General features: G+C 36.9%; 1 protein-coding gene and 1 long non-coding RNA gene across 2 annotated transcripts in view; both read right to left on the bottom strand.

The window, feature by feature from the left end:
* Rsrc1 (arginine and serine rich coiled-coil 1) overlaps positions 1 to 25232 on the bottom strand; it is a 393370-nt gene that overhangs the window by 184301 nt on the left and 183837 nt on the right. The window contains exon 5 of the mRNA XM_046431492.1: positions 3509 to 3545. Coding sequence (XP_046287448.1) covers positions 3509 to 3545 — 37 coding nt within the window. The remainder of the gene's footprint in view (positions 1 to 3508; positions 3546 to 25232) is intronic.
* LOC131423708 (uncharacterized) lies at positions 5239 to 23833 on the bottom strand. The gene is made up of 3 exons (XR_009225619.1): positions 18622 to 23833; positions 6503 to 6582; positions 5239 to 5293 (listed from the first exon to the last, which is right to left on the bottom strand). It is a non-coding gene; the product is annotated as an uncharacterized LOC131423708 (long non-coding RNA).

Below are 25232 nucleotides of genomic sequence, written 5' to 3'. Positions count from 1 at the left end.
ACCTACCTAAATGGGACTGAAAGTTCCTGATGGCAATGGAATCCCAGAAACAATGATCACAACACATGTCTAGAGCTTGACTTCCAAATACCATTTCCCTCTAAATTGAAACAGGGTATGTTAGTCAGCTTTTCATCACTGTGACCAAAATATCTGACAAGAACAACTTTAGTGGGGGAGAAATTTATTTTGGTTCATGGTTTCAAAGGTTCAGTCTATGGTTGGCCAAGTCTATCACACTGGGCCTCAGGTGAGGAAGAATATCATGGCTGAAGGGCATGATGGAGCCATGGTGGGAGGTGGTCTTGCAGGGAAAATACTCCCTTCCAGGACACACTCCCAGTGACCCACCTCCTCCAGCTACACCCTGCCTGCCTGTAGCTACCAACCAATCAGTCCATTCAAAGTAGAATGGACTGCTTTGGTTACAGCTCTCACAATCCAATCATTTCACCTCCAAACATCCCTGCATCAACACTGGAGCTTTGGGGAACACCTCACATCCAAACTGTAACAGAATAATTTAAAGAAATGGCTGGTTACAAGAGTGAGACAGGGAAAGTACAAGATAAGCCTGGAATAACTTGTATGATAAAAGAGGAAGCTGGAAGTGAAGGGAAGGAAAGGGAAGGGCATGCCAAAAGAACTAGGTGTCATCTAGAAAGGAGCCTCCCTGGACGAATCTGGGACAATTTGAACATCAAAATATTTAAGGAAAAGAAATGATAATAACCTATTTAATAAAACAAAAACCCAGGGATCCTTGCTCATAATAAAAACAAAAAATTAAAAAGGGGTGTGGTTCTTTACAATAGAATGTCAGGTGCTAACATGGAGAAAAGGGCAGAGTTGAAAAATCTCCATTCAGCAACCATCAGGCAAGAATTGTGAATGGATAATAGAGCAATGACCTTCAAGTTCTCTCTAGAACTTAAAAGTGACATGGGCTTTATGGGAGGGTTTGTTAAAAGAAAAAACACAGGTCCCCAGAAAAGGTGGCAACAGAGAAAGGAAAAAATGGCAGGACCAAGGCTGAACCATAGCCCTAAAAGACTATGAAGGATTGGGCAAAGGAGACCAGCCCTAAAAAGGTTCAGGAGGTCGTCCAGCACCCACACCTTTCTCTGTGCTCCTGCTTTCTCCTCCCAGGGTCTTGTGTAATTGAATGCAATGTCAGCCAACCAGGTATGTTTCCTGGCAGCAAACATAACAGGCTGCATGTCACTTTTCTTACCTTACTTAAATCCACACTAGCTTTTACCCTCTCTCAGAACAATGTCAGTTCTCTATAATAATTAGTAAATAAGTAATATGGAAAGGACAGAAGGCTGAAAATGACTTTGATTCAAATGTGTGGGCTGTGCTTCTCATTTTAATTCTACTTTACATATCTTTAAAGTCTGTCACTCACCATCATGTTTCTAAGAGTATCTGGCTACATAGCCAATTCAAACCAGGGCAATGGTGTGCTAAAGGGCAAGGGTTCTAAACATCTCAATGGGGACAGAGAGACACAGCCCCAGGAGTCCAAGGTCATAAATAGAGCAGGTTTCATTAATGCTTATGCCATAACTGTGGGTTCACCCACTTCGTTCCTTCATGACCCTCCTTAGGTTATGAAGACTATCATTGATTTTACTAATACACAAAACAAGATAGATGAATATTTCAACAGTGCACAGGTAGTGGGTTAATTCTAACATCAAGTTGCAGAATCTTTTGCATAACTTAAATTAAACCTCATTAAAACCATCTGCTTCTTACTACCTAACTGTATGCTAATCTTGGCTCTCTCATGCCTAAAATACTTGTCTTTGAAATAAGTTTGATATATATGACCCAGATAAAAAGGAAACATAACTTAGGGTCCAGAAAAGAGAATAACAATTAATACACAATTATCCTTTGTCAAAAGCTTTTAAATAATTTTAGTTGGGAAACTTTTTCTTCAGATGAAATCTTATTTAAAAGTGCACAAGTTCACTATACAAAATAAAAGTGGAACCACTTGGATAAGTGGGCAGTGGGAATATGGAGACCCACCCACTTTGGATACGTTCCTGGCAGCCCAAGTCACAGAAAGTCACTGCCACGTGTTGCCACTTAAAACAAGGTTGCCACTAAAAACAAGATCCTCCAAGTATGAAATACAGAATTTAAATGTAGAACTATCATACTCATCATTACATACAGAAGAACATGAACAGAGTGAGTAAAAAAATCTTCTTAATACTTAAGCACATATAAGATCAGTGTAAGAGATCATTTTGGCATTCAGGTAGCTGTTCATTAATGTTATAAACTACAAACTGACATTGGAATGTGATGTTTTGATTACCGTTTTTATTCTAATGTTCTCATATCCTAAGTACCTTCTCAATTTGAAGTGATAAAAACTCAAGAGGTTCGAGAAATACTTTTAAATGATGATAATGACAATGTTATTTACTTATTTCTAATCCCGACAAATACATAGTTTAAATTTTCTAACTAGGTCATTATTTCTTACTTTTTAAATAATTAATCTATAATTTTTAGGAACTGTGTTAAAGGTCTAGGATTTCTCTGTTTCCTTTAACTACAAAAAGGAAAACCTAAAATTCCTTCTAACTCTGAAATTCCTTTAAGTCAAAATGAAGCTGCCTCTTGTTACTGTTTTGCTTCTGCAAAAGCAGAACAAAACCACATTAATAGTTAACAAAGCTACAATATGATATCCGAATGAAGTCTTGCATTAAGAAAGTACTCAGACTGTATTTACAAAAGAATCTCTATCATTAATTATTCAACATTTGGATGTGACCAGAAACCAGAGCCTAAATTTATACTGCTCTGTTTAAATGAACTATTTAATGTTGTAATGAACATTTGGTAGAGTGAGCTCTATGAATTTCAAACCTGTTGTACTAGTACTGTTTTTCCAATTTTTTGATCAATGGACAGATTTTAATGTTAAATCAGTATGAATTTTACTTGTTCTTTAAAAATGTTTATTTAAACCAAAAATTTTGCATCTCAAATATTATATATTCTAAAACTGAATATAGTTTGAACCAATGCATTATTCATAAAGCAAAGACACCAGGAGAAGCAAAGCTGTGTGCTTCTTTCAAAGCTGTTAAATTGCTAAAACATACCATATTTATGCATGCAATATTTGATTGTTTTTCTTAAAACACAAGCTTGTTTTTGTCAGATCAAGATATGCCAAAAATTCTACACCAAACAATTTTTGCTTATAATTAAAGCAATCATCAATCCAAGGATTGTTATTCATTTTATTTCATCTCTACTTCAAAAAAAAAAAGGTAATTTTAAAAAAATTTTAATTCCCTTGAAATGATAAGATAAATGAAAATGTAAGTGCCTTCACATAATAACAGTAAGCTGACCCTTTGGGAATGGTTGACTTTCTCAATGCGAGGCATTCAAAGCTCATTCAAAAGTGTTCATTTAGAATGCAGATATCAAAGATGATGCAAATGTTCAAGAGAAAATGAGAACTTACCAGATGTTCTAATCCAGCTTTGATGTTTCCAGATTCCCTAAAATAGAAGAATAAAGTTCTAAATAGTTGCTAAACCCTTGTCTGCTCCAATTTATGTTTACTTCAAAAATGGTTTATAAACCCTCATGCTTATTCATCTATCTTTACTAATGTTCACAACAGTGCTGTTTTTCAGGACAAAACAATTTCCACCAAAAGAGAACAAATTAATTATATCAAATAGCACTACCTCTAAAACTAGTATTCCACTATCAGAAAAAATGTTTCAGACTTTTCAAAGTCAATGGAGAACAAAAAGAAGTCAAGTATATAATTATTTTACTATTTGCACAATAATATGCTCATTTCATGTCAATTTTTTTTCACTAGCAGTTATGGTTATTTCCAACATTTGTTATGAAAATATTCAAACTTACAGATTTTATCTACCACCTAAATCCTAGAATTGACATTTTACTTTATTTGCTTTATCAAATTTTCATCCATCAATGGTTGTACTTTTCTATAAAGAATACACATGGTAAAGAACATGTTTGTGACTATCAACTACACAGCTAGTAACTAAATCTTAACAAATTTTTCTTGACATTGAGTTTATTAATTTGGTGCTAATCAGGACCTAAGACTGTTGTAACATTAAAAAAAATGTCAGCAAAGAAAACACAAACATTAATTAATAAGCATCGTGATATATTTTAAATATTTAATTTCTTGCTTTTCACTGTAAAAGAAACTGTTGATGGAACTATAAATACAAGTATCTATACAGGTAGCAAAGAAAATTTGAATATACATGCCGGACACAGTAGCCCTATGCAAGTTAGTGGAACCCTGTCTTAAATTAAAAACTAAAAATGCATGCTGAGGATGTGGCTCAGAGATTGAGAGCCCCTGGGTTAAATCCCTGGTAACACACACACACGGCACATTTGGTGAAGCATAGCAAATAGTTGGGTATTTCTTCTGATTTCAAGCTACCTCCAACAGTAAACAATATTCTTACATTCCTGATATTTACTGTTCTCCCCCTGAAACTTTGTTTCTCTAAAGTCACAACTTGCTTTTCTATTTCTGTTTCCTAATTTTTCTTTCCTTGAAAATAAACTTTGCTTGAAAATACGCTCCTTTTTCTTGTCTTGCTATACTATCTTCCCAAATACCCGACCTTCATTCCCTGTAGCAAAGCAGCACACAGGGCTTCCCCCAGCCCTCCACTCTCACTGCCCTGCTCGGCACCCCAGGAGTAAATTCCCACCTGTACTCATCCTCAAGCATTCTCTAATCTCTAATGTCATCACAGTCATAAAGACAAATGACAGGAATCAATTACCACAAGGTGTAAGAAAAGGCTACTGTCTATATAAATAATCATTTTAAGCTTTATTACAAAATTAATATGTTTAGTGGAGCTGGAATGCCAATGAATCTTTAAGTTTTCACAATGATATTCTCATAGTTATTTTCATAACTTAAAATTTAACAAAACAAAAAAGAATAACATACATAGTAAACATCTAAACAAGACAACATGTGTGTATCACAAACACACTACACACACATAAGTGAATTATGTCTCCTTCCCACTTATGATCCCCAGTTCTCAATCACTGATGCTCTTTAGCCCTACCAGGAGATTCCGCACACATGTGTGTCAGTGTCTGTCACTCTTCTGTGGTTAGAGCTTTCCCTGGGTATTCTTCCTTGGAGTTGGTCCTAAGAGAACACAGACACTCCAACTTCCCCCATGGCTATACTGTCACACAGTAGTTCTTCCTTAACTACAACCTACAATACAAAAAGAAGAAATCTCTCAGATTTAAAGCACAAACTGCTGGGGCTAGGGATGCCTGGCTTTTAGAAAGGTAACATGATGTCTGCACACACCTTATGTCATCTTCATATATGTTAATAGTTCTAGAAGAGACTGTTGCTGTCAACTGAGTTTCTCACAAAGTCAAGGAAAATCTTTCAGCTTTCCAAGCTATTTGCATTTTGGAATTAAGGATAAGAAACTATTGTTTAAATAAAAGAAAGGGTAGACTATTGCCTTCATATGTTCCCAAATGATTCTTAATGAAAATATATGTTTTGAATGGCATGGCTCAGAGAAAACTAGGCATCATTTTTGACCCGCCTTCCTTGACTACCAAAGGTAAACTGATGGTGTCCAATCAGGTCACCTTCAGTTTACCTTTGGTAAAGGAAATCCTTCAGGATAATTCTGATCTAACTGCTTCTTTCTGTCCCTACAGCTCCTGCTTCAGGCCATCTCTTTTCTCATTCAAATTACTGAAAGGGTCTCAATAGCTCCTGCCTTACCCTACTTCATTGCATTCTCCATAATAATGCAAAAATCTTTCTAAAATGTATGCTTGGTCATGTCAACACCATTCTTTAAAACTTATTAGCAGTTTCCTCATTACCTCTGTTACTTTGCCAAAGCTATATACCACGGAAAGTTATAGCAAAGGACATGACAAATTGTTCACCTGGTTTCATTCACTACTGAACCACTTAATCTCTCCGCCCAAAAATGTTCCTTTTCGCCCAGTTTCTTCTCAGCCTCCTCATCAAATTAGCAAACAATCAAAAAACATCCTCCATGACTCAAGTTGAACAGCGTCTCCACCAAGCAAATACCTCTTTCTCCCCCATGGAAATCTTGCCACATGTTCCCTTAACACTCTAGGCATGTCCCATTACAGGACATCATAATTCACTGTAAATATATGTGTATTTTACCACTGATGCCACTAAAGTGAAAACTCCTCATGGGCATACAGGACATCTTAATTGTTCTATTCCAGCACCCACTTACAATGTCAGAATTAGAATATGTGACCTCTAGGAAGGGACTCAATCTGATCATCATGAGACAAATCTGGGTCGAGAGCCAGGAGCAACCAGCCCAGGCCTCTGAGGGCCATCCCCAACCCCTTCCCACCCCCAACTCACATAAGAGCAGGCACTTTGCAAGGGTGAGTGTTGCCTTACTTTGGAATAGTAGATGTGCATGTGTAGCTGGAACATGCGCATAGGGCAGGCGGGACTTTGCTTTGGCTTCAGTCCTGTTTCTGAAGGAGGAGAACACAATGGGAAGAGGTTGAGAACAGACTAGAAAGTGAGAGGCTTTCCGCCTCCATTCTCAAGTTAACCCAGAGGAGGCCAAGCTAAAGCCTCACCTTTCTCCCCTGCCTTAGGTCTAGTTAGTAGCCTAGGCAACCAAATGCCCCAAGGAAACACAAGGAAAACTTCAAGCTGCTTAAACACAGGAATGGGGGAAAAGCAAATAGAAAGAATTCACCTAGAGAAAACAGAACAGATTGAACAAAATGATACTTTATATCTTAAATAAAAGATTTGTAGAAATATAAGTACGAAAATACAAGTATGAATCAACATGTGACTGTGGGTATTAAAATAGAACAGTCTGAAATAAAGAACTCAAGGGGTAGATTAAAAGCACATTAAGCACAGACAGAGGATGAGTCAATGAGATGAGAACCTGCATGGAAAAGCTATTCGCGAATGCCTAGAGAGGGGGTGAACAAAACAGGCAGGAGATAAGTAAAAAACAGGATTAGAGCATTCACATCTATATCACAGAAATCACAGGAGACCAAAGATAGAATGGAAAGGAAGAAATATTTTTTAAAATGACAGGAAGTCCTCAGATTAAAAGAATATTCAAATCTCAGATGGGAAGTACACCTGGAATGCCGAATGGAATAATTATGGAAAAATTCACAGCAAAGCATACTGTAAGAACACAGAAGAGTATATGGATCTTAAACACTTCCAGAAAGAAAAAGGAAACCCTTCCATAAAGGAAGAGTAGCACCAATGGCAGAGGTGTCAACACTCAATACAGTCATGACTCTCAAGATAACGTGTTCAAGAAAAAGAACTAGGTATTTAGAATTTACACATAGCTGGTAAGCTACTGTTTAAATAGAAAGAAAAAATAGATTCTCAGCATACAAGGCCCAGAAAATTCACCACATAAAAACATCATTTGAAAAAAGTCTTGAGGAAGGTAATGCAGCATGAAGAGAAAGAAACTCGGGAAGAAGCAACAAGACAGAGCAGGCAGGAGGATTAGCTCCAAACTCAGCACTTATGGGAGCGAGCAACCAGTGGACAAGAAGAAAGCTAAAGGAAGCCCTTCCTGTCCATCTGGGGAAAAGGCTTATTGACAAGAGAGTGGTAATACAAATGATTCAGAAGAGTTTTTTAAACGGGATAGGAAAAACCAAGCAGGGAAACACGAACCAACAAAAGCCAAGTGAAAACTCCAGTGACAAAATACACTTCTGTTCCTGTCCCCTCCAAATACACATATTCACACAAAAAAGAAGGATATTCTACTTTAGGAAAAATCATCATGGCTTGAGAAGTTTTCATTTATATCTACGAGGTTTGCACGCTTATTACCTGGGACACCAAAGTCTGAGCAAATTCTACCTAAAAATCAGTTATTTACTTGTACTTTGGGCAAAAGGACAAGGCAATGTGACCATTTCAAAACAACAAAAAATCCTGCATACATAAACAAAACACAAGATGGCATTGTGCATGATCCTGGTGCGAGGAACAGAATACCTAAATCTGAACTTGAGCTCAACTACGAAGCAGTCAAGGAACTTGTATGGACCACCAGGGCCTGAGGCTCAAACGTGAGGACTGTGTGAGGCCTGCAGTACTGTGAAGAGGCAGTAAGAAAGTGAAGGTGCGACAGAAATGACATCATGGTGGATGGTGTTTAGATATAAGTCTTGGAGGTGATTCCTATAGTACTGGTGAGTTTTTAAGGATGGAGGGACCAGACCAAGACGCTGGCGGCAGGGACCTTGCAGGAAAACCTGTCCCCGTCTCAGGCTGTCTCTAGGGTTGCCGCTGTCACGACTTCATCAATACTGGTGCAACTCCTCTTGCCCTGTGCTGAAAGCAGACTTAATTCAATTATAGGTCTCAAAACTGATAAAATGGTCCTGAAGTGGAAAATGGGAAGGGATTATTGGCAAATGAATAAAGATTTGTATCGAACTAACACACAGGAGTACAGCAGGTCTTTTTTTAATCATTCCCTGTCTTAAATCTTCTGGGAACCATGAGTTTCCCTTCCCCTCATGCAGCACATCGATTTCTGAATTAGACTGCAATATTAAATAATTAATATACTTGCCATGATTGATGTTCTACATTAGCTGAATATTAGGTTATCAATCAAAATCCACTTGGTTTAATGTAATAATATTGAAAAAGTGTCCTGGGCTGCTCATCCAATTTGTAGTTGAGGCAGCACAGATAGTATTGCTGGCACACACAAGGCTCTGAAGCAGGAAATGCAGTGCTCAACACGTATGAGGCAGACATTTTGAAACTGACAGGGACAAGGCGAGGTTGTCCTGACTAAACCACGTGGCGCCTGTCAGCCTCAATCTTCAATTAAGCCATAGCAGGCAAGAGAAAAACTAAAAGTTAGATATCATTTGACCTCTTTTGCAAACAAATATCATCATTTTATCAAAAGAAACATTCTCCAAGTGCAGAGACTACAGCTATGATAAAACTGATATCTTCTTTTGAAACCCAAAAGGAGAAGGTGAATTCTTTTTTAGACTTGGCCCTACTAGGAAGGAAGAATGTCCAAGTAATCATTTAGGTATTTAATGGACTAAGGGGCTCAGGTCAAGGAACCACAATTAATACTGGTTTCATTTTTTCTTAAATCATTGTCCTTCTGATTATGGCATTCTCTTTTATGCTCGGCATTTTGTATCCATACTTATCAAAAATATTAGCTTAGAAAAAAATCTAATTACCTGCTTCTCACACTAAAAGTAAGCAGTTTTTCTAATCCCTCTTCATTATATCAATCCAAACTCTACAGGTTTGCATTTAAGAGAGATATTAAAAAATAAATTTAATAAGTAAAAGATATCCAAAAGAAAAGTGACCTTTTTTTGGAAAGGAGTAGAAAGTTAAATATAAATCAAAACCATTTCATAGAACAAGCCAGAATTAAAATGAGTTTTGTTATAAAATACTCATAAACCACAATGCATAGATCTGAAATATTATTAAACTTTCATTTCAATGACTGAGTCCTTAAAGATTAAATACATTTATAATAGGTAATATATGTTATCACATATAAAATGTGAATATACATGGTAATTAAAAATAGAGTAATTTGTAAATAAAATTTTACATTAGATTCTTCGTCGTGAACTGAGTATACTATTCATGTAAAAGGTCAGTATGCTGCAGTTTTCTGTGGGTAAAAGAGCTAATATCAAGGTAACTTTGAACTTTCTCTTACATAACACATAACCTGCATTTTATTGAATTTGATGGCAGTCAAAGCTTATAAAAGTCTGAGTACATAAACCATAAAGCTATCTAAACATCTTCCATCTTAGATAATAACTGGTACTTTCTTTTTACATTTATTAGATTCTCTTATATATCAAATGTTATTAATAAAAATTTGGATAACATAAAATCTAGAAAGAACATAAATAAAAATTTCAGCTCAACTATTTTTAATTAAATGTATGATTTTTGTATATTTTCTAATTTTCTTCATTTCAAATCAAGGATTAAAAAGATAATCAGCATATAAAAAATTTAGAAGTCATTCGATGACTACTAATGAAAATATGACACACTAATAATGGATTGCTTACTACTTTCAAAATAAAAATTACCTTTATAGAAATTTTACCTTTTAAAATCACCTTGAAATCTATTTCATCTATAATACCCATACATAAATATCTACATTTTCTTTTTTATTTTTATTTTAATTTTTAAGTAATTTAAAAAAATGACAGCAGAATGCATTACAATTCTTACTAAACATATACAACACAACTTTTCATATTTCTGGTTGCATATAAAGTATGTTGACACCAAGTCGTGTCTTCATACATGTACTTTGGATAATGATGTCTATCACATTCCACCATCCTTGCTAACCCCCTGCCTGCTTCTTTCCCCTCCCACCCCTCTGCCCTATCTACAGTTTGTCTATTCCTCCCATGTTCCCCCTCCCTACGCCATTATGAATCAGCCTCCTTATAGCATAGAAAAAAACTGGCACTTGTTTTCTTGGGATTGGCTAACTTCACTTGGCATTATCTTCTCTAACTTCATCCATTTACCTGCAAATGGCATGATTTTATTCTCTTTTATTGCTGAGTAACATTCCATTGTGTACATATGCCACATTTTTTTTATCCATTCATCTACTGAAGGGCATCTAGGTTGGTTCCACAGTTTAGCTATTGTGAATTGTGCTGCTATAAACATTGATGTGGCTGTGACCCTGTAATATGCTGATTTTAAGTCCTTTGGGTATAGAACAAGGAGAGGGATAGCTAGGTCAAATGGTGGTTCCATTCCCAATTTTCCAAGCAGTCTCCATACTGCTTTCCACATTGGCTGTACCACTTTGCAGTCCTACCAGCAATGTATGAGTGTATCTTTTCCCCCATATCCTTGCCAACACTTATTGTTGTTTGTCTTCATGATAGCTGCCATTCTGACTGGAGTGAGATGATATCTTAGAGTAGTTTTGATTTGCATTTCTCTAATTGCTAGAGATGATGAACATTTGTTCATATATTTGTTGACTGATTGTATGTGCTCTTCTGAGAAGTGTCTGTTCAGGTCCCTGGCCCATTTATTGATTGGGTTATTTGTGTGTGTGTGTGTGTGTGTGTGTGTGTGTGTGTGTGTGTGTGTTTAGCTTTTTGAGTTATTTATATACCCTAAAGATTAATGCTCTATCTGATGTATGAGGGGTAAAAATTTGCTCCCAGGATGTAGGCTCTCTGCTCACCTCACAGACTGTTTCTTTTCCTGAGAAGAAACTTTTTAGTTTGAATCCATCCCATTTATTGATTTTTGGTTTTAATTCTTATGCTATAGGAGTCTTATAAAGGAAGTTGGGGCCTAATCCCACATGATGGAGATTAGGGCCTATTTTTTCTTCTATTAGACACAGAGTCACTGGTTTAATTCCTAGGTCCTTGACCCACTTTGAGTTGAGTTTTGTGCATGGTGAGAGACAGGGGTTTAATTTCGTTTTGTTGCATATGGATTTCCAGTTTTCCCAGTACCATTTGTTGAAGAGGCTATCTTTTCTCCAATGCATGTTTTTGGCACCTTTGTCTAATATAATTGTAATTTTGTGGGTTAGTCTCTGTTTCCTCTATTCTGTACCATTGGTCTACCAGTCTATTTTGGTGCCAATACCATGCTGTTTTTGTTACTATTGCTCTGTAGTATAGTTTAAGGTCTGGTATAGTGATGCCACCTGCTTCACTCCTCCTGGTAAGGATTGCTTTAGCTATTCTGGGTCTCTTTATTTTTCCAGATGAATTTCATGATTGCTTTTTCTATTTCTATAAGGAATGCCATTGAGATTTGATCGGAATTGCACTGAACCTGTATAGTGCTTTTGGTAGTATGGTCATTTGATAATATTAATTCTGACTATTCAAGAGCAAGGTAGATCTTTCCATCTTTTAATGTCTTCTTTGATTTCTTTCTTTAGGGTTCTGTAGTTTTCATTGTATAGATCTTCCATCTCTTTCGTTAAGTTGATTCCCAAGTATTTTATTTTATTTTTTTGAGGTTATTGTAAACGGGATAGTTTTCCTCATTTCCTTCTCAGAGGATTTGTCACTGATATACAGAAATGCCTTTAATTTATGGGTGTTCATTCTATATCCTGCTACTTTGCTGAATTCATTAACTAGGTCTAGAAATTTTCTGGTGGAGCTTTTTGGGTCTTCTAGGTACATAATCATATTGTCAGCAAATAGTGCTAATTTAAGTTCTTCTTTTCCTATACATATCCCTTTAATTTCTTTCATCTATCTAATTGCTCTGGCCAGTGTTTGAAGAACTATGTTGAACAGAAGTGGTGAAAGAGGGCATCCCCGTCTTGTTCCAGTTTTTAGAGAGGATGCCTTTAATTTTTCCTCCATTTAGAATGATGTTGGCTTGAGGCTTAGTGTAGATAGCCTCTATGATGTTGAGATATGTTCCTGTTATCCCTAGTTTTTCTAGTGTTTTGACCATAAAATGGTGCTGTATTTTGTCAAATGTTTTTTTTCTACATCTATTGAGATGATCATATGATTCTTATCTTTGAGTCTACTGATGTGATGAATTACATTTATTGATTTCTGTATGTTGAAGCAACCTTGCATCCCTGGATGAATACCTCTTGATCATGATGCACAATCTTTTTGATATGTTTTTGTATTCAATTTGCCAGAATTTTATTGAGGATTTTTGCATCTATGTTCATTAGAAACATTGGTGTAAAGTTTCTTTCTTTGATGTGTCTTTGCCTGGGGATCAGGGTGATATTGGCCTCATAGAATGAGTTTGAAAGTGCTCCCTCTTTTTCTATTTCCTGAGGAAAAGAAGAACTTAAATTAGCTCTACTTGTTACGATATGATTCTATACCTAGAGGAGCCAAAAAGCTCCACCAGAAAACTTCTAGAACTAGTAAATGAATTCAGCAAAGTAGCAGGATATAAAATCAATACCCGCCAAGTTTCTGACCTAATCTATTTCTACCTGTAATAAGCACTGCTCTAGAACTTGTAATATAGACAGGTGTGCCAGTGGCTAATGTATTTGGAATGTATTGTTCTATTTTTAAGACCATTTATTTAGTTATTTGGGGAGGTGGGCAGGGTACCGGGGATTAAACTCAAGGGCACTCAATCACAGAGCCACATCCATAGTCTAGCCCTATTTTGTATTTTATTTAGAGACAGGGTCTCACTGAGTTGCTTGGTGCCTTGTTTTTGTTGAGGCTGGCTTTGAACTCACCATCCTCCTACCTCAGCTTCCTAAACTGCTGGGATTATAGGCATGCACCACTGTATCCGGCTCCTTAGTTAGTTTTACAGGCATTTGTGAACATCCACAATGTCAGGTTAAGTTTCAATTAAACATACTAAACAATCATGGACTGTTAAACAACAAAATGAAAATATTCCAACGAGAAGCTGAACACCTAAGTTAGTATTGGTTGAACCATTTATAATTAGTTAGGTTAACAGGTTCCGAATTCATAGCAAGGGTTTGTAGGGGAAAGAGAAGAGATTTCAAAACTTATTAAGTCATGCTTTAGATGACAATCTCAGACAGAGGAAATCTTAAGAATTTATCACCAATAAGTAGATTTAATCTAAAATGACTGACTATGGAAGTTCATTGAACAAGAGCACATGGAACAAAAAGTAACTTGAAACATTGAGAGGAACATAAAGCACAACAGAAATGTTATTTATTGTGCACTTCAATGCCTAAGTCTGTGACAAATTCTGAGGAGTTATAAAAACATCAAAAAACACTGTCAACAGAAAGCACGTGAAGTATTAAGATGTGGTATCTATGCCACAGATGTTTAAAGTTGTATTGTCAAGCCAAGACTAATAAGTGAAATAGCTGATGTCAACTCCAAGCAGAGGAAATGCCTGCTACATGTGCTACTTAATCTTCTAGTTCCCACATGCAGGACCAACATTCACAGCCAATGACCACACCCTCTCTGAGGCCAAGAACAATTCAACAGTTTTCTCAGCACACAGCTGCTCTAGGAGTTTTGGCCAATCGTCCTGTGCTAGCAGGTACGATGCATCCCATTTGCCATCACTCCTACTTCAGTCTATGTCCTTGACTTAGTTCAAGAAATTCAAAAACGAAAAACAGCCAGATGTGTTAGAGTGGTTGAAAAAGATTTCAAAGACAGAGGAATTTTAGCTGGATCCTGAAGAAGGGACTGCACCTGGGTAGACTGAGTAAATAGAAAAAAGACAGGAGGAGCATGAGCACAAAGGTCTAGCACATCCTGAGAGAGGTAAAGTATGGAGAGTGGGCTGCCCAGAGAAGATGCATTCAAAGGCCATATAACCCTAACTCTTTAATTTAAAATAACTTCATTGTGTAAGCTATCAGGTCCATGATATATGGTTGTGTATGCTGTCTACCAATGAAAAAGAAAAAAACAGGAGGCAAACAGAAGCTCAACTCTGTTTTCCCTGGCCACTGAGGGCATCCTGGCATGGTGCTGCACACACAGGAGGAAGGGACACCTTTCTTATATGCATAGATGCCACAGGGCTAGCAATGGCCTTGCAAATCATAAATGCTTATTGCAGAAAAATCTAAACTAACATCTGGTTCTGATGAAGAAGAAAATAATCACCTGAAATTCCACCAGCCAAAGATACTAGCTTCAGTGTGTTCTTACTCTTTCCTCCAGACATTCTTATACATGCAGACAAATGCAATTTTCTTTTACACAAATGAAACTATCATTGATCTGTTATGTGGCTTACATTTTTTCATTACTTATATATTGTAAACAGTTTCAAGTGACAATAAATATAATTGAATATAATAGTTTAATGTTTATATATCATTCAGGTCATAGATATGCCTCATTGTTGAATATTTGGGTTATTTCTGATTCTTATTATAAATAAAACTGGTTTATTAAAAAAAGAATAACCAATCTTAGATTACAAATCATTTATGAACTTCATGTAATTTTTATTTCACTTGAAAGATTGGGGTTAAGTAACTTTTCAAAGGGAAAATAAACCACTATAGTTTATCCCTACTACATTAACATGAATAATTTAAATTTATATGTTTATAAGTGATATTTATTAATTTATATATAAATATTAGTTAAATTATAATTGTCGATGCCTTAAATAAAATTTCTACTTTATAAGAAGTTCATGATTGTAGAATTTTATCCTAACAACTTCCTAAAAACAATATCTGCCAACATGTAGAACAGTGAACAATTTCAAATACGTCATATGAAAAGATATTCTACTAATGCCTTCAGCTTCTACAGTTGACAGAAAATGCAGCACATGCACATCTTATAAATTCCTGGAACACAGAGATCAATTATCCAATGTTCCCACTATTGAAGACTTTCTATGCTGTTCTGTTCCTTCTGATGCCCTCCTATGCTGTTCTGTTCCTTCTGATGCTCTCCTATCTAACCAGTCTGATAAAACTTCATTAGGGAACAGAAGATGAAGGGATGTGAAGCAAGTCTGAATCCGGCAACACAGCATCAACAATTCAAATGTTTTACTTGCTTAGTGAATCAAACTAAAACTCTCTCCTAGAAGCAATGTTCTTTGCCATTTCCTAAAGATCTCTTTATACTTGAGGGTGCTATTTATCAAAGTGAACCTCCCTTCTCATTGTGCCTTTGAGGAAATACTGAACAGCATGTGCCTTGCACTGTACTAACACCTTTAAGTGAATTTGCTCACCTAACCTTTATAAATTATATAAAAAATGATCATTATCTCTATTTTATAGAAGAGCTATTTAATAGGCTTAGATCAAGTAGATCACACAGTACACTGCTCAGCTAATAAAGGAAGATCTGAACCCAAACCATCTGAGTCCACTGCTTGAATTGTAGTTAAGGGAAAGGTATAACTGCCCATCTTTAAAAAATAATAATAATGTCAACAATGAAAGAAAAGTGTTGTAGTATTCCTCTACTCCTGAACTGGAAGCATGAATGGGAAAGAAGCTGCAAAGGAGAGAGGATTTCAGTGAAAACAAACTCTGACCCTTATCAGCAGGCTAACGTGCACCCGGCACTGACCCTGCTCCACATTTATAACCTCATTAAATTCTCCCAGTATTCGCAAAAAAGAAAAATCTGAGGAAATGGCCAACACACATCCCGGGAAATACTAAAGTGCATAGTGAAAGTCTGCAAAATAAAACTATTTGTGCACCTAGCAATCAGACAAAGATCAACACAAAAGATGTGCTCACTGCTGGCAAAGTACAAGGATTCATATGGGAAAGAAAACAACACAAATTTTCTGGAGGGCAACTGGCAAAACACCTCAAAATTCTTTTTATTTTTCTTTTCTTTTCTTTTCTTTTTTTTTTTTTAGTTATCAAGGGACCTTAATTTATAATGTGGTGCTAAGAATCAAACCCAGTGCCTCATACATGCTAGGCAAGCACTCTACCACTGAGCTACAACCCCAGCCCTCAAAATTCTTAATGCACATGAAACCTTTGACAGTTCTGTTTCTCTAGGCCAAGTCCAATTACATCACAAAATATTAATCACTTTGTTGTATCTAATGCAAAAATAAAACAGGAAAAAGTTAAATACCTGTTACTGGCAAAATGTCACATAAAATATAATTAATATCCATACAACAGAAAATAATATATTCATTAAAAATTATAATGTAAATGTATATTTCCATGAAACTGTTCTTGTGGTATAAGTCTTTTTTTAAAGCATAATACAAAATGAATCAAACTAAATTGATTTTGTAAAGAATTTTATACAGGCATGTGTACACTGCGGTTTCATATATGTATTCAAAAAGATATAAACAAAAATGCAGACAGTATTTAGCAGTGGGATTGCAAGTGCCTTTTATATACATTCTAATTCTTTGCTTTTATGTTTTTTAAAATGTCTTGTATGAAAATACAACACTGCTGGTCCAACTGAAAAGTATTTTTTTAAGTCCTCATAGCAGCTTTAAGGAGTTATCAATTATCCTCATTGAATAATGGATCTGAAGCTCGGAGTAAGAGAGTAACTGATGAAACAGTAGAGACTGCTTGATTCCAAAGCTAATACCCTTTTTCTTGCATTAAAAATGCAGCCTAGTGTATTAGATAAGTCAGAGTCCACATTTTCCTGTTCTCTGACAGACTTTCTCACCAACTGCTTGGGCACACGCCTGTTACCTTCAGTAATCACTTTAAAGGCCCTGTCTACCTTTCTGTTCAACTTTCTGCCATCTATAAGGCTTCACATAAATAGAATCTTCCTAAATTTGATATTTGATTATACAGACAGATGGATTCAATTTCAAATAGGAGTATGTGAAATAGAATAAAGATAATGGACACAGTTATGTCCGCAATGCATGAGACAAAAACAAATGGTGAACTTTTCAATGATCTGTCCAGAGTACTCCAAGTTCTGGCATATTACCTCCTTCCCCACTCTATTTATATTAGATTTGGCTCCTCCCACTTCACACCAAAACTTGTACAACACTCTTCTCCCTAATACCAATGTCTTCAGACTCCATGTTCATGTCACTGCCTGCTAAAAACTACCAAATATAGCTAACAAGTTTCTATTACCCAAAATATTTATTTCCAACCAGCCCAATTACGCCTCAAAATTTTGCTTATGTACTTATCTACCTGAAACAGCCCTCCTCTCTACATCATCAGATTCTCATGTTTATTGTACAAAAACAAATTCCCACTTCTGCTTTGTTCATGATAATTTCTTTCTTCTCTACACTTAACAGTTACTTCTTGACATTTTAATGCTTAAATGCTGAGATTTTTGCAGATACCCCAAGTTGGCAAAGTGAGTGGCACTTTGTACTTAGCAAGTATTACTAATCACTGTCAAACATCACTGAAGACCCTGAAAACCCTGCCAGAGGATTTGGCTCAACACCTCAGGTAGAGAGGACAGCTGGCCTCATTCACTAGCTAAGTGACGTGACTCCTGAGCACCTCCTCACAGAGAATGCCTTAAGAGAGCACATGTCAGGAGAACCCTTCCAGACAACAGGCCATACAGACACCTCTGAACAGACAGGACAGACAGTCTGTGGATTCCAAGGTTGGCTGCGCTGCCCTCATCCACAACCCCAGATTCAGGCACATAGCTGTACTTCCATGAAACCATCCCATGGCAATTAGGCCTTATTACCACGTAAAACTTTGTGATACACATAAATCCTTGGTGTGCAATGTTCATCGACATTCCCTGAAGTATACATTAAGGATAGAAGTCTTCAGACCTTGAGGTATAAAGATTAAACTAAAATGAACTTATTTATATATCACTAACATTAACTACCATTCACCAAATCACAACTGGAAAATCCCTGGAAGTCATTCACCCTCTTTCGCCAGCCAAAGAGAATAATTATGATATTTGTGGGTTATATTCTTATTTAGTCTCTATACCCAATAAAGAATAAGTCTTTAATAAGGCAGTCTCATTCCAGTGTTTAACAATACTAACCGTCTAAAAATATCTTCTTTATGTTATAAGGGGAAAAAAAACGTTGTTTTTTTTTTCTTTAACGTTTACTGGTTCTTAGTTGAAATGGACTCCTGTAACAAAAGAAACATGAACAATAGAAATACATAAGTTTATTAACATATAGGTTTCACACATATGTGGAAGACACCCAAGGAATAGGTAGTTCTCAAAGAGATGATTTTGAATCCTAGTTTACAGAGTATCTTCAAAAACCAGTAAATTACAGAGAACTGACAATACAAAGGAAAAGGACTTGGGAGGCTCTAGGGGTGGCAACTTGGTAGGAGGTAAATAAATGGCAGATAAAGGCTAGCTGATGGAGTCTGTTAAGTCAATTCCTCTGGTACCATCTAAGATCCATAAGGTCCAAAGTTGTCTCTAGTGGTGAACCTGAGCTCTCCCTGGTAGGTCTTTGTAAACCCAGGTCCTGCTTTAAGGTAAGCAGTGGAAGGACAGAAAATATTCCTGCACTGGGTTCTCTGAACTGTCTTCAACTCAACCATCTCCTATTTTGGGGTGGCATATTCTGGTCTGCCATAATGCCAAACTGAAATTGATTTCTCCATTACTTTACCCACTAATTCACATGCTTGCATCTACAACAAACCTGACATTACGCTGGGGGCAATGATGAACAGGGACAAATGTTCATTCCTGCCCTAAAAGGATTCATATTCTTATCCCGCAAAGCAGAGAAGTAAACAGTCTGATTAACTATTATGAATTGTTAGAATTCAAATTTCAGGGGGTAAGTTACTTTGAGGATGGAAAGTGTGAAAGCAGTAGGCAGCAGACTCCAAGAATACTCAAAGAAAAAGATGCAAAGGCGAGCACTACCACCTGGGCCCTGGATTAGCTCCTCTGGAGACCTCTAAGACTTCAATGCTTCAGCCACCTGTTCCTTCCCCAACAAACCCCAGAGCCACTGAGAAACACTCAAGTGGTCCAGGGTGAAGGTGGACAAGCAGAACCAGTTGACGTGGAAGTAGCAATCATGCCTTTATTCACTCACTTGTTCCATTTTCCTCTCAGAACAACCTGGGCAATAGTCAAGTAGATGCAGTGTAGGGCAGGAGTGGGTGGGAAGACTCAGGTCACTCCTGCCTTTGAGGGGAAAAGATCAGGAATGGAAAAGTACTGAATCAAAGTAAAGAAAAGTGCCTCAGCCCCAGAGGAGGCGGCCTTTGAGGGGAGACATTTAGGAATGCAGACATGCATGCAAACAGGTGGGAGTGTGTGGCATTCTATGGCTGCAACTCCCTGTAAAAACTGCAAAGCACGAGCTGTGCTCTTGGTAGTTTGGTGTGAGGAGGGGCAGCTTTATCCTATGAGACGGGACAGGCAGAACCTCATGCAGAATGCTTCAATGAATGTGCAGTGTGGTTCTCTCCTTGTAAGCCCATTTTAAGTTTGAAACATCATTAGACAAAAACGCTCTTAAGCTGGACACGATGGCGCATGCCTATAATCCCAGCAGCTCTGGGAGGCCTAAGACAGGAGAATTGTGAGTTCAAAGCCAGCCTCAGCAAAAGTGAAGCACTAAGCAACTCATTAAGACACTGTCTCTAAATAAAATACAGGACTGGGGATGTGGCTCAGTGGTCGAGTGACTCAGAGTTCAATCCTCAGTACCCCCCCCCAAAAAAAAATGCTTTTAATACAGGTAACGTACAGTACCATGCAGCTCACTGGGCGCTGCCCGCTCACTGCTACAGCCCAGGTGCGAGAGGGTCTCCTACAGCAGACTGCTGACCTGGGAAACAGTCTACTCAAAGTTCAGCGTATGGTTCCTACATATGTGAGGTGCTTTTGACCATCCCAAGAGTCAAGAAATCACAAGGCGAAGAAGTATGAGTCAGAACTGTGTGCAACTGCCTCTGGCTTGGGTCTGCATGGTCACAAAAGTTTGGCTGGAAACCAGATTCCTCGGCTACCATTCCCTTACCTGCACTTGCCTTCAAACTTTGGAAAGAGAGAATTACATGCACACTATGTTTCTACATTCTAACCTCCCACCACATCCCAAAATTACTCTTGCTCTAGTGATCCATGGCTTTTCCAAGTTAACAAACACAAACAACTGTTTTTATTATCCAATTATTGACACACTTCTTGAAGGGTTGGATACTATACAATACTCCCTCTTTCACACCATCTTTTCATTTGTCTGTCATGATATTATTTCATTCATATTTTCTACATTTTCATTCTTTTTTTGGCAGCACTGAAGACCTAACACAAGGCCTTGAGCTTGCGGCACAAGTGCCCAATCACTGAACCTGTGGCCAATCCTCCTTGCTGGGGTCACCACCTGTATGTCATGGGAGCCGTATAGGTACTCCACAGTGGAGACTATTCTCCTGAATTAAAGAGCAATGCACTGTTACTATCATGCTATAATGACACTACAGCTATGCTCAAAGAACACAATGTGTGACATTTCCAGATGAAGCACCCAGCAGTCATAAAATTAGAACACTCAAAGTGGAACATCTCATTCCAGAAGAATTTCTTTTCAAAAATAAAAATGTGTTCCTCAATAGTATGTTAGTCACAAAATTAAAACTGTTTACCAATGAGGTAACCAAATCATGATTGACTGCAATAACCAAAGGAATGTGTCCAAGGAAAACAAATGAGTTTAAAACTATTAGTCTTTCAGCAAAACAGTTGCTCAAAAAGTTAAGAACGTGACTTAAAAAATAGCCTCTATGATCATTTAGATTTGGAATGTCCCCCAAAGGCTCTTGTGTTGAAAGCTTGGTCCTTGATGCAGTCATGTTCATAGGTGGAGCTTCAGGACTGGACCATGAGGGCTCTGAACTCGTCAATGAATTAATCCACTGAGGGATCCGCAGCTGAATGGATGACTGGGAGATGGACTTCATATAGAGGAAGTGGGTCTTGGAAGGTATGCCCCTGGGGACCATATATTGTCCCCATTTTATCTATCTGTCTTTCATCTTACTGGCTGCCACGAGGTGAGCAGTTTCCTCCAACACAGGGTCCCCATCAAGAAGCTGTGCCTCATCTCAGGGACAGAGCAATGGAGCTGGCTACCATGGACAGAGACATCTGAAGCCATGAGCCAAAGTTTTTCTCAGGTATTCTACCAGTAATGAACAGCTGATTAACATAGATCGTTTACAGAGAACATAAGAATTTTTCAAGGAAACTGAGAAAACAGTAATTTGGTACAAATTATGTGGAATCTGCTAAGATTTGTTTCATTTCATGTTGGTTTAAAAAAAAAGCAAAAGGAAGCTTACTTGAATAAATTTACAAAGCATGCAAAAATATAAGCCTACTGAAAATTTAAAGGCTACAGTTACTCATTCCATTATTTATCAGCAAACACTCTGCAAAATACTTAACCATATCATGTGGTTCGAACCAACAGTGCAAACGGTAAGACTTCATTTGTCCATAAGGACTTGTATATTGTTCATTTTACAAAGTTTTGACAGAAATAGAAGCTTAATTATAATACACTGATTTTCCTGAAACATAGCAGTGATATATTAACAATGATAAAGCTTTGTTGTGGTTTTTTACACTTAGGATCAAGACAAAATTTTCTTTCAATCACTTTTATCAAACCCTAAATGGCTTTGGAAATTAACTTATGTTATAGACTTAATAATGTTTCTTCATAAATTCAACTTTAAATGACAAGGCAAAATGGTGCTTATATGCAAAACTTACACCAATGTCACAAAGTAATATCGAGCTGTACTAAACAGTTCCCATGCTGTCAAAAGAGAAAGCAAGAAACTCTCAACTGCCACATGCACTTCTAGGAGTTTCTTTTCTGAGTTCAAGCCACAGTTCCTGCAATTTTTTTTCTGACTATGATGCAAGTGTAAAGGAAATCTCCATGTTCCACAATCTATTTAACTATAATTAATGAGAATTCACTTCAACTGAAAATGATCAAGTATATGTGCAATATAATAAAACAAGAGACAGATATCAAGAAAATAACATAATGGAATTTTATAAAAATTTCCTAAACACATTCAATTGAAATCAGAAGCTCATGTACTACAATCATATTTGCCAATACATACCTTTGTGAAAAAATAATTTCATATAAAATATTTAAAATCTCACTAAATATCATCATTAACAGATAATATTTATAAACAATTCTGATTATCAGTGAACACTTAGAACCCCAAATAAGTAAAATTCTCTCCAAACACAATTCTGTTTTCTCATACACTTTTATTACAAAATATTGTGCTCCCTAATTACTATTATGTTTTGAATTTTGGCAATAAAAACTGGGGATATTTATTGTTTCTTAGTATAAATATGTAAATATACACAAACAACTACAAAATATTAATTCTGTCTCTTAGCCCATGTAGCCTAAAATATCTGTTACCTGGCTCTGCACTGAATAAGTTTGCTGCTAGGTAGCCACAATCACTTAAATTCCAATCCTGTTCAAGTTACACATTCATCTGAGGTTAATCTGGCTTTGTGATGCACAGGGCTGGGTGGCAAGAGGCAATTAGAGATTGTTGTTTTCTTCTTGATCTACTGACATATCAAAGTCCAAACTGCAAATAATAGATACAAATTTAAAAAAGGAAAATGCAACAAAAATACAAAGAAGAGATATATTTAAAGTTCAGAATTTAAGGCTGAGTGTGTTGGCGCACACCTGTAATCTCAGCTACTCAAGAGACCAAGGCAAGAGGACTGTAAATCCAAGCCCAGCCTAGGTAACTCAGCAAGACCCCATCCCAAACATACAACTTTATAAAATAAAGGGCTGGGATGTAGCTCGGAGATAGAGTGCCTGCCGACCACATGCAAAGCCTTGGGTTTCATCCCCAACACCAGAAATAGAAAAAGAAAAAGGTTGAGCATTTTATCACCTTTTCCCATCAGCTTTTATTCTACTTTATATATTGAAAAGGTAAGAATTTTATTAATTTTAGATAATAAAAATATTAGCTGAAAATTTAAAGAAAATGATAACCAAAAAAGAAAATAAACTCTAAGAACCAATGTTAAAAGACACAGTTTTCCACAAATAAATTCAACTCTACCCAATTAAGAGTCTGAGAAAGGAGAAAGATGAAAATTAATTTTTCCATCTAGGTAATAACCTTGGAATAATCAGAAAGAAACAGTCAAGTATAAAAGAGAAAAATGGCTTTTTCTGAACTAAACAAAATTTAGCATGACACTGAATAATCAGTTTTATATGCAATAAATTTTTAGAAAACAGGCATATAAGAAATCATAAGTTAATTATTAGCTCTTTAGCACAATCATGTCTATTAAAGAGGAAAATAAAATTTGTACAATATATAAACAATATTTAAATTGCTTATGTATTGTACAAATTTAAAATAAGTAACACTGAGAAAGCATTCTGAATGTTTCAAATTTTAAAGGGTCACTACCATATTTATGTCAAGAGTTTAAACATTTAAATCTGTACAAAGTCAGTGCAAAAACAGCATTACAAAATGACAACACCTTTCATGAGTGATATGAAAACAAGGTGACCATACACGTATCCTCATTTGCTGAGGACAATCTTGATTTATTTCCAATATACTGACAGAATTATTAAAAGCATCTCATTGCTCAGAGTGTCAAAGTAAAAAAAAATACTTTAAACAGTCACCATTTATAAGCATATCATAAAATTTAATACACCAAGCAACAATGCCCCAACCTGACTACTATGTAAAAGAGGGAGATTGGGAGAAAAAAAAAAGAGAGAAAAATCAAGATAGAAAGAACCCTGACTAGGGCTAGGGCTAGGCTGAGGATGTTGCTCAGTGGTTAAACACCTGGAGGAAGGAAGGGGGAAAGGGGGAGGGGGAAGAGGGAGGGAGGGAGGAGGAGGAGGAAAAGGAGGAAGAAGAAAAGAAAGAGAAGGAGGAGAAGGAGGAGGAGGAGAATAAGGAGGAGGAGGAGGAGGAGAAAAAGAAGGAGGAGGAGGAGAAGGAGGAGGAGGAGGAGGAGAAGAAGGAGGAGAAGAAGGAGGAGGAGGAGGAGGAGGAGGAGGAAGAGTAAGACAGAGAAAAAGAAAGAACTGTGGGATAAGGCATAGTGAAAGAATGAAAATCAACAAATGTCCCTGTTTTCTTGGCAACTAATTTCAAATACTTTCTTCTCCAAAAAGTTGTCTTTTTAACTAAAAGACAACAGATGTTGTCAACCATTTGGTTTGGTGCTGCTTATCAACCTGATCCATCACACCTTTTTTCCTAAAGGTTGCAAGAGATACATCAATATTTCATACATTCCAGAGGATGACAAGATGGCTAAGCAGAGGTACACAGGGCTCACTTCCTCATCCACAAGGGTACCCGTATTCTGAAGTGGTGACCAGCAAGAACACTGGAACTCAACAAGTGAGATGAAAGCATGGTAAGACTTGCAGAGGTGAACAGCAGCTCAAAGAGGAGCAAAGTATGCAAGCAACTGTGACCAGAGATCCCCAGCTGAAGTGGTGTCCCCATGCAGGCGAAAAGGTGAACTGGTGAGTCCTGGCAAACTCCCACAGTGTGGTTGAAGGCAATTCTACCTACCAGGAAGTTTCACTCACCACATCCTTG

This window comes from Marmota monax, unplaced genomic scaffold (genome assembly GCF_021218885.2).
Source record: "Marmota monax isolate L192 unplaced genomic scaffold, Marmota_monax_Labrador192_F-V1.1 WCK01_AAM20220418_F8-fsc00022, whole genome shotgun sequence".
NCBI classification, from domain to species: domain Eukaryota; kingdom Metazoa; phylum Chordata; class Mammalia; order Rodentia; family Sciuridae; genus Marmota; species Marmota monax.
This window is presented reverse-complemented; position numbering and strand designations above follow the sequence as displayed.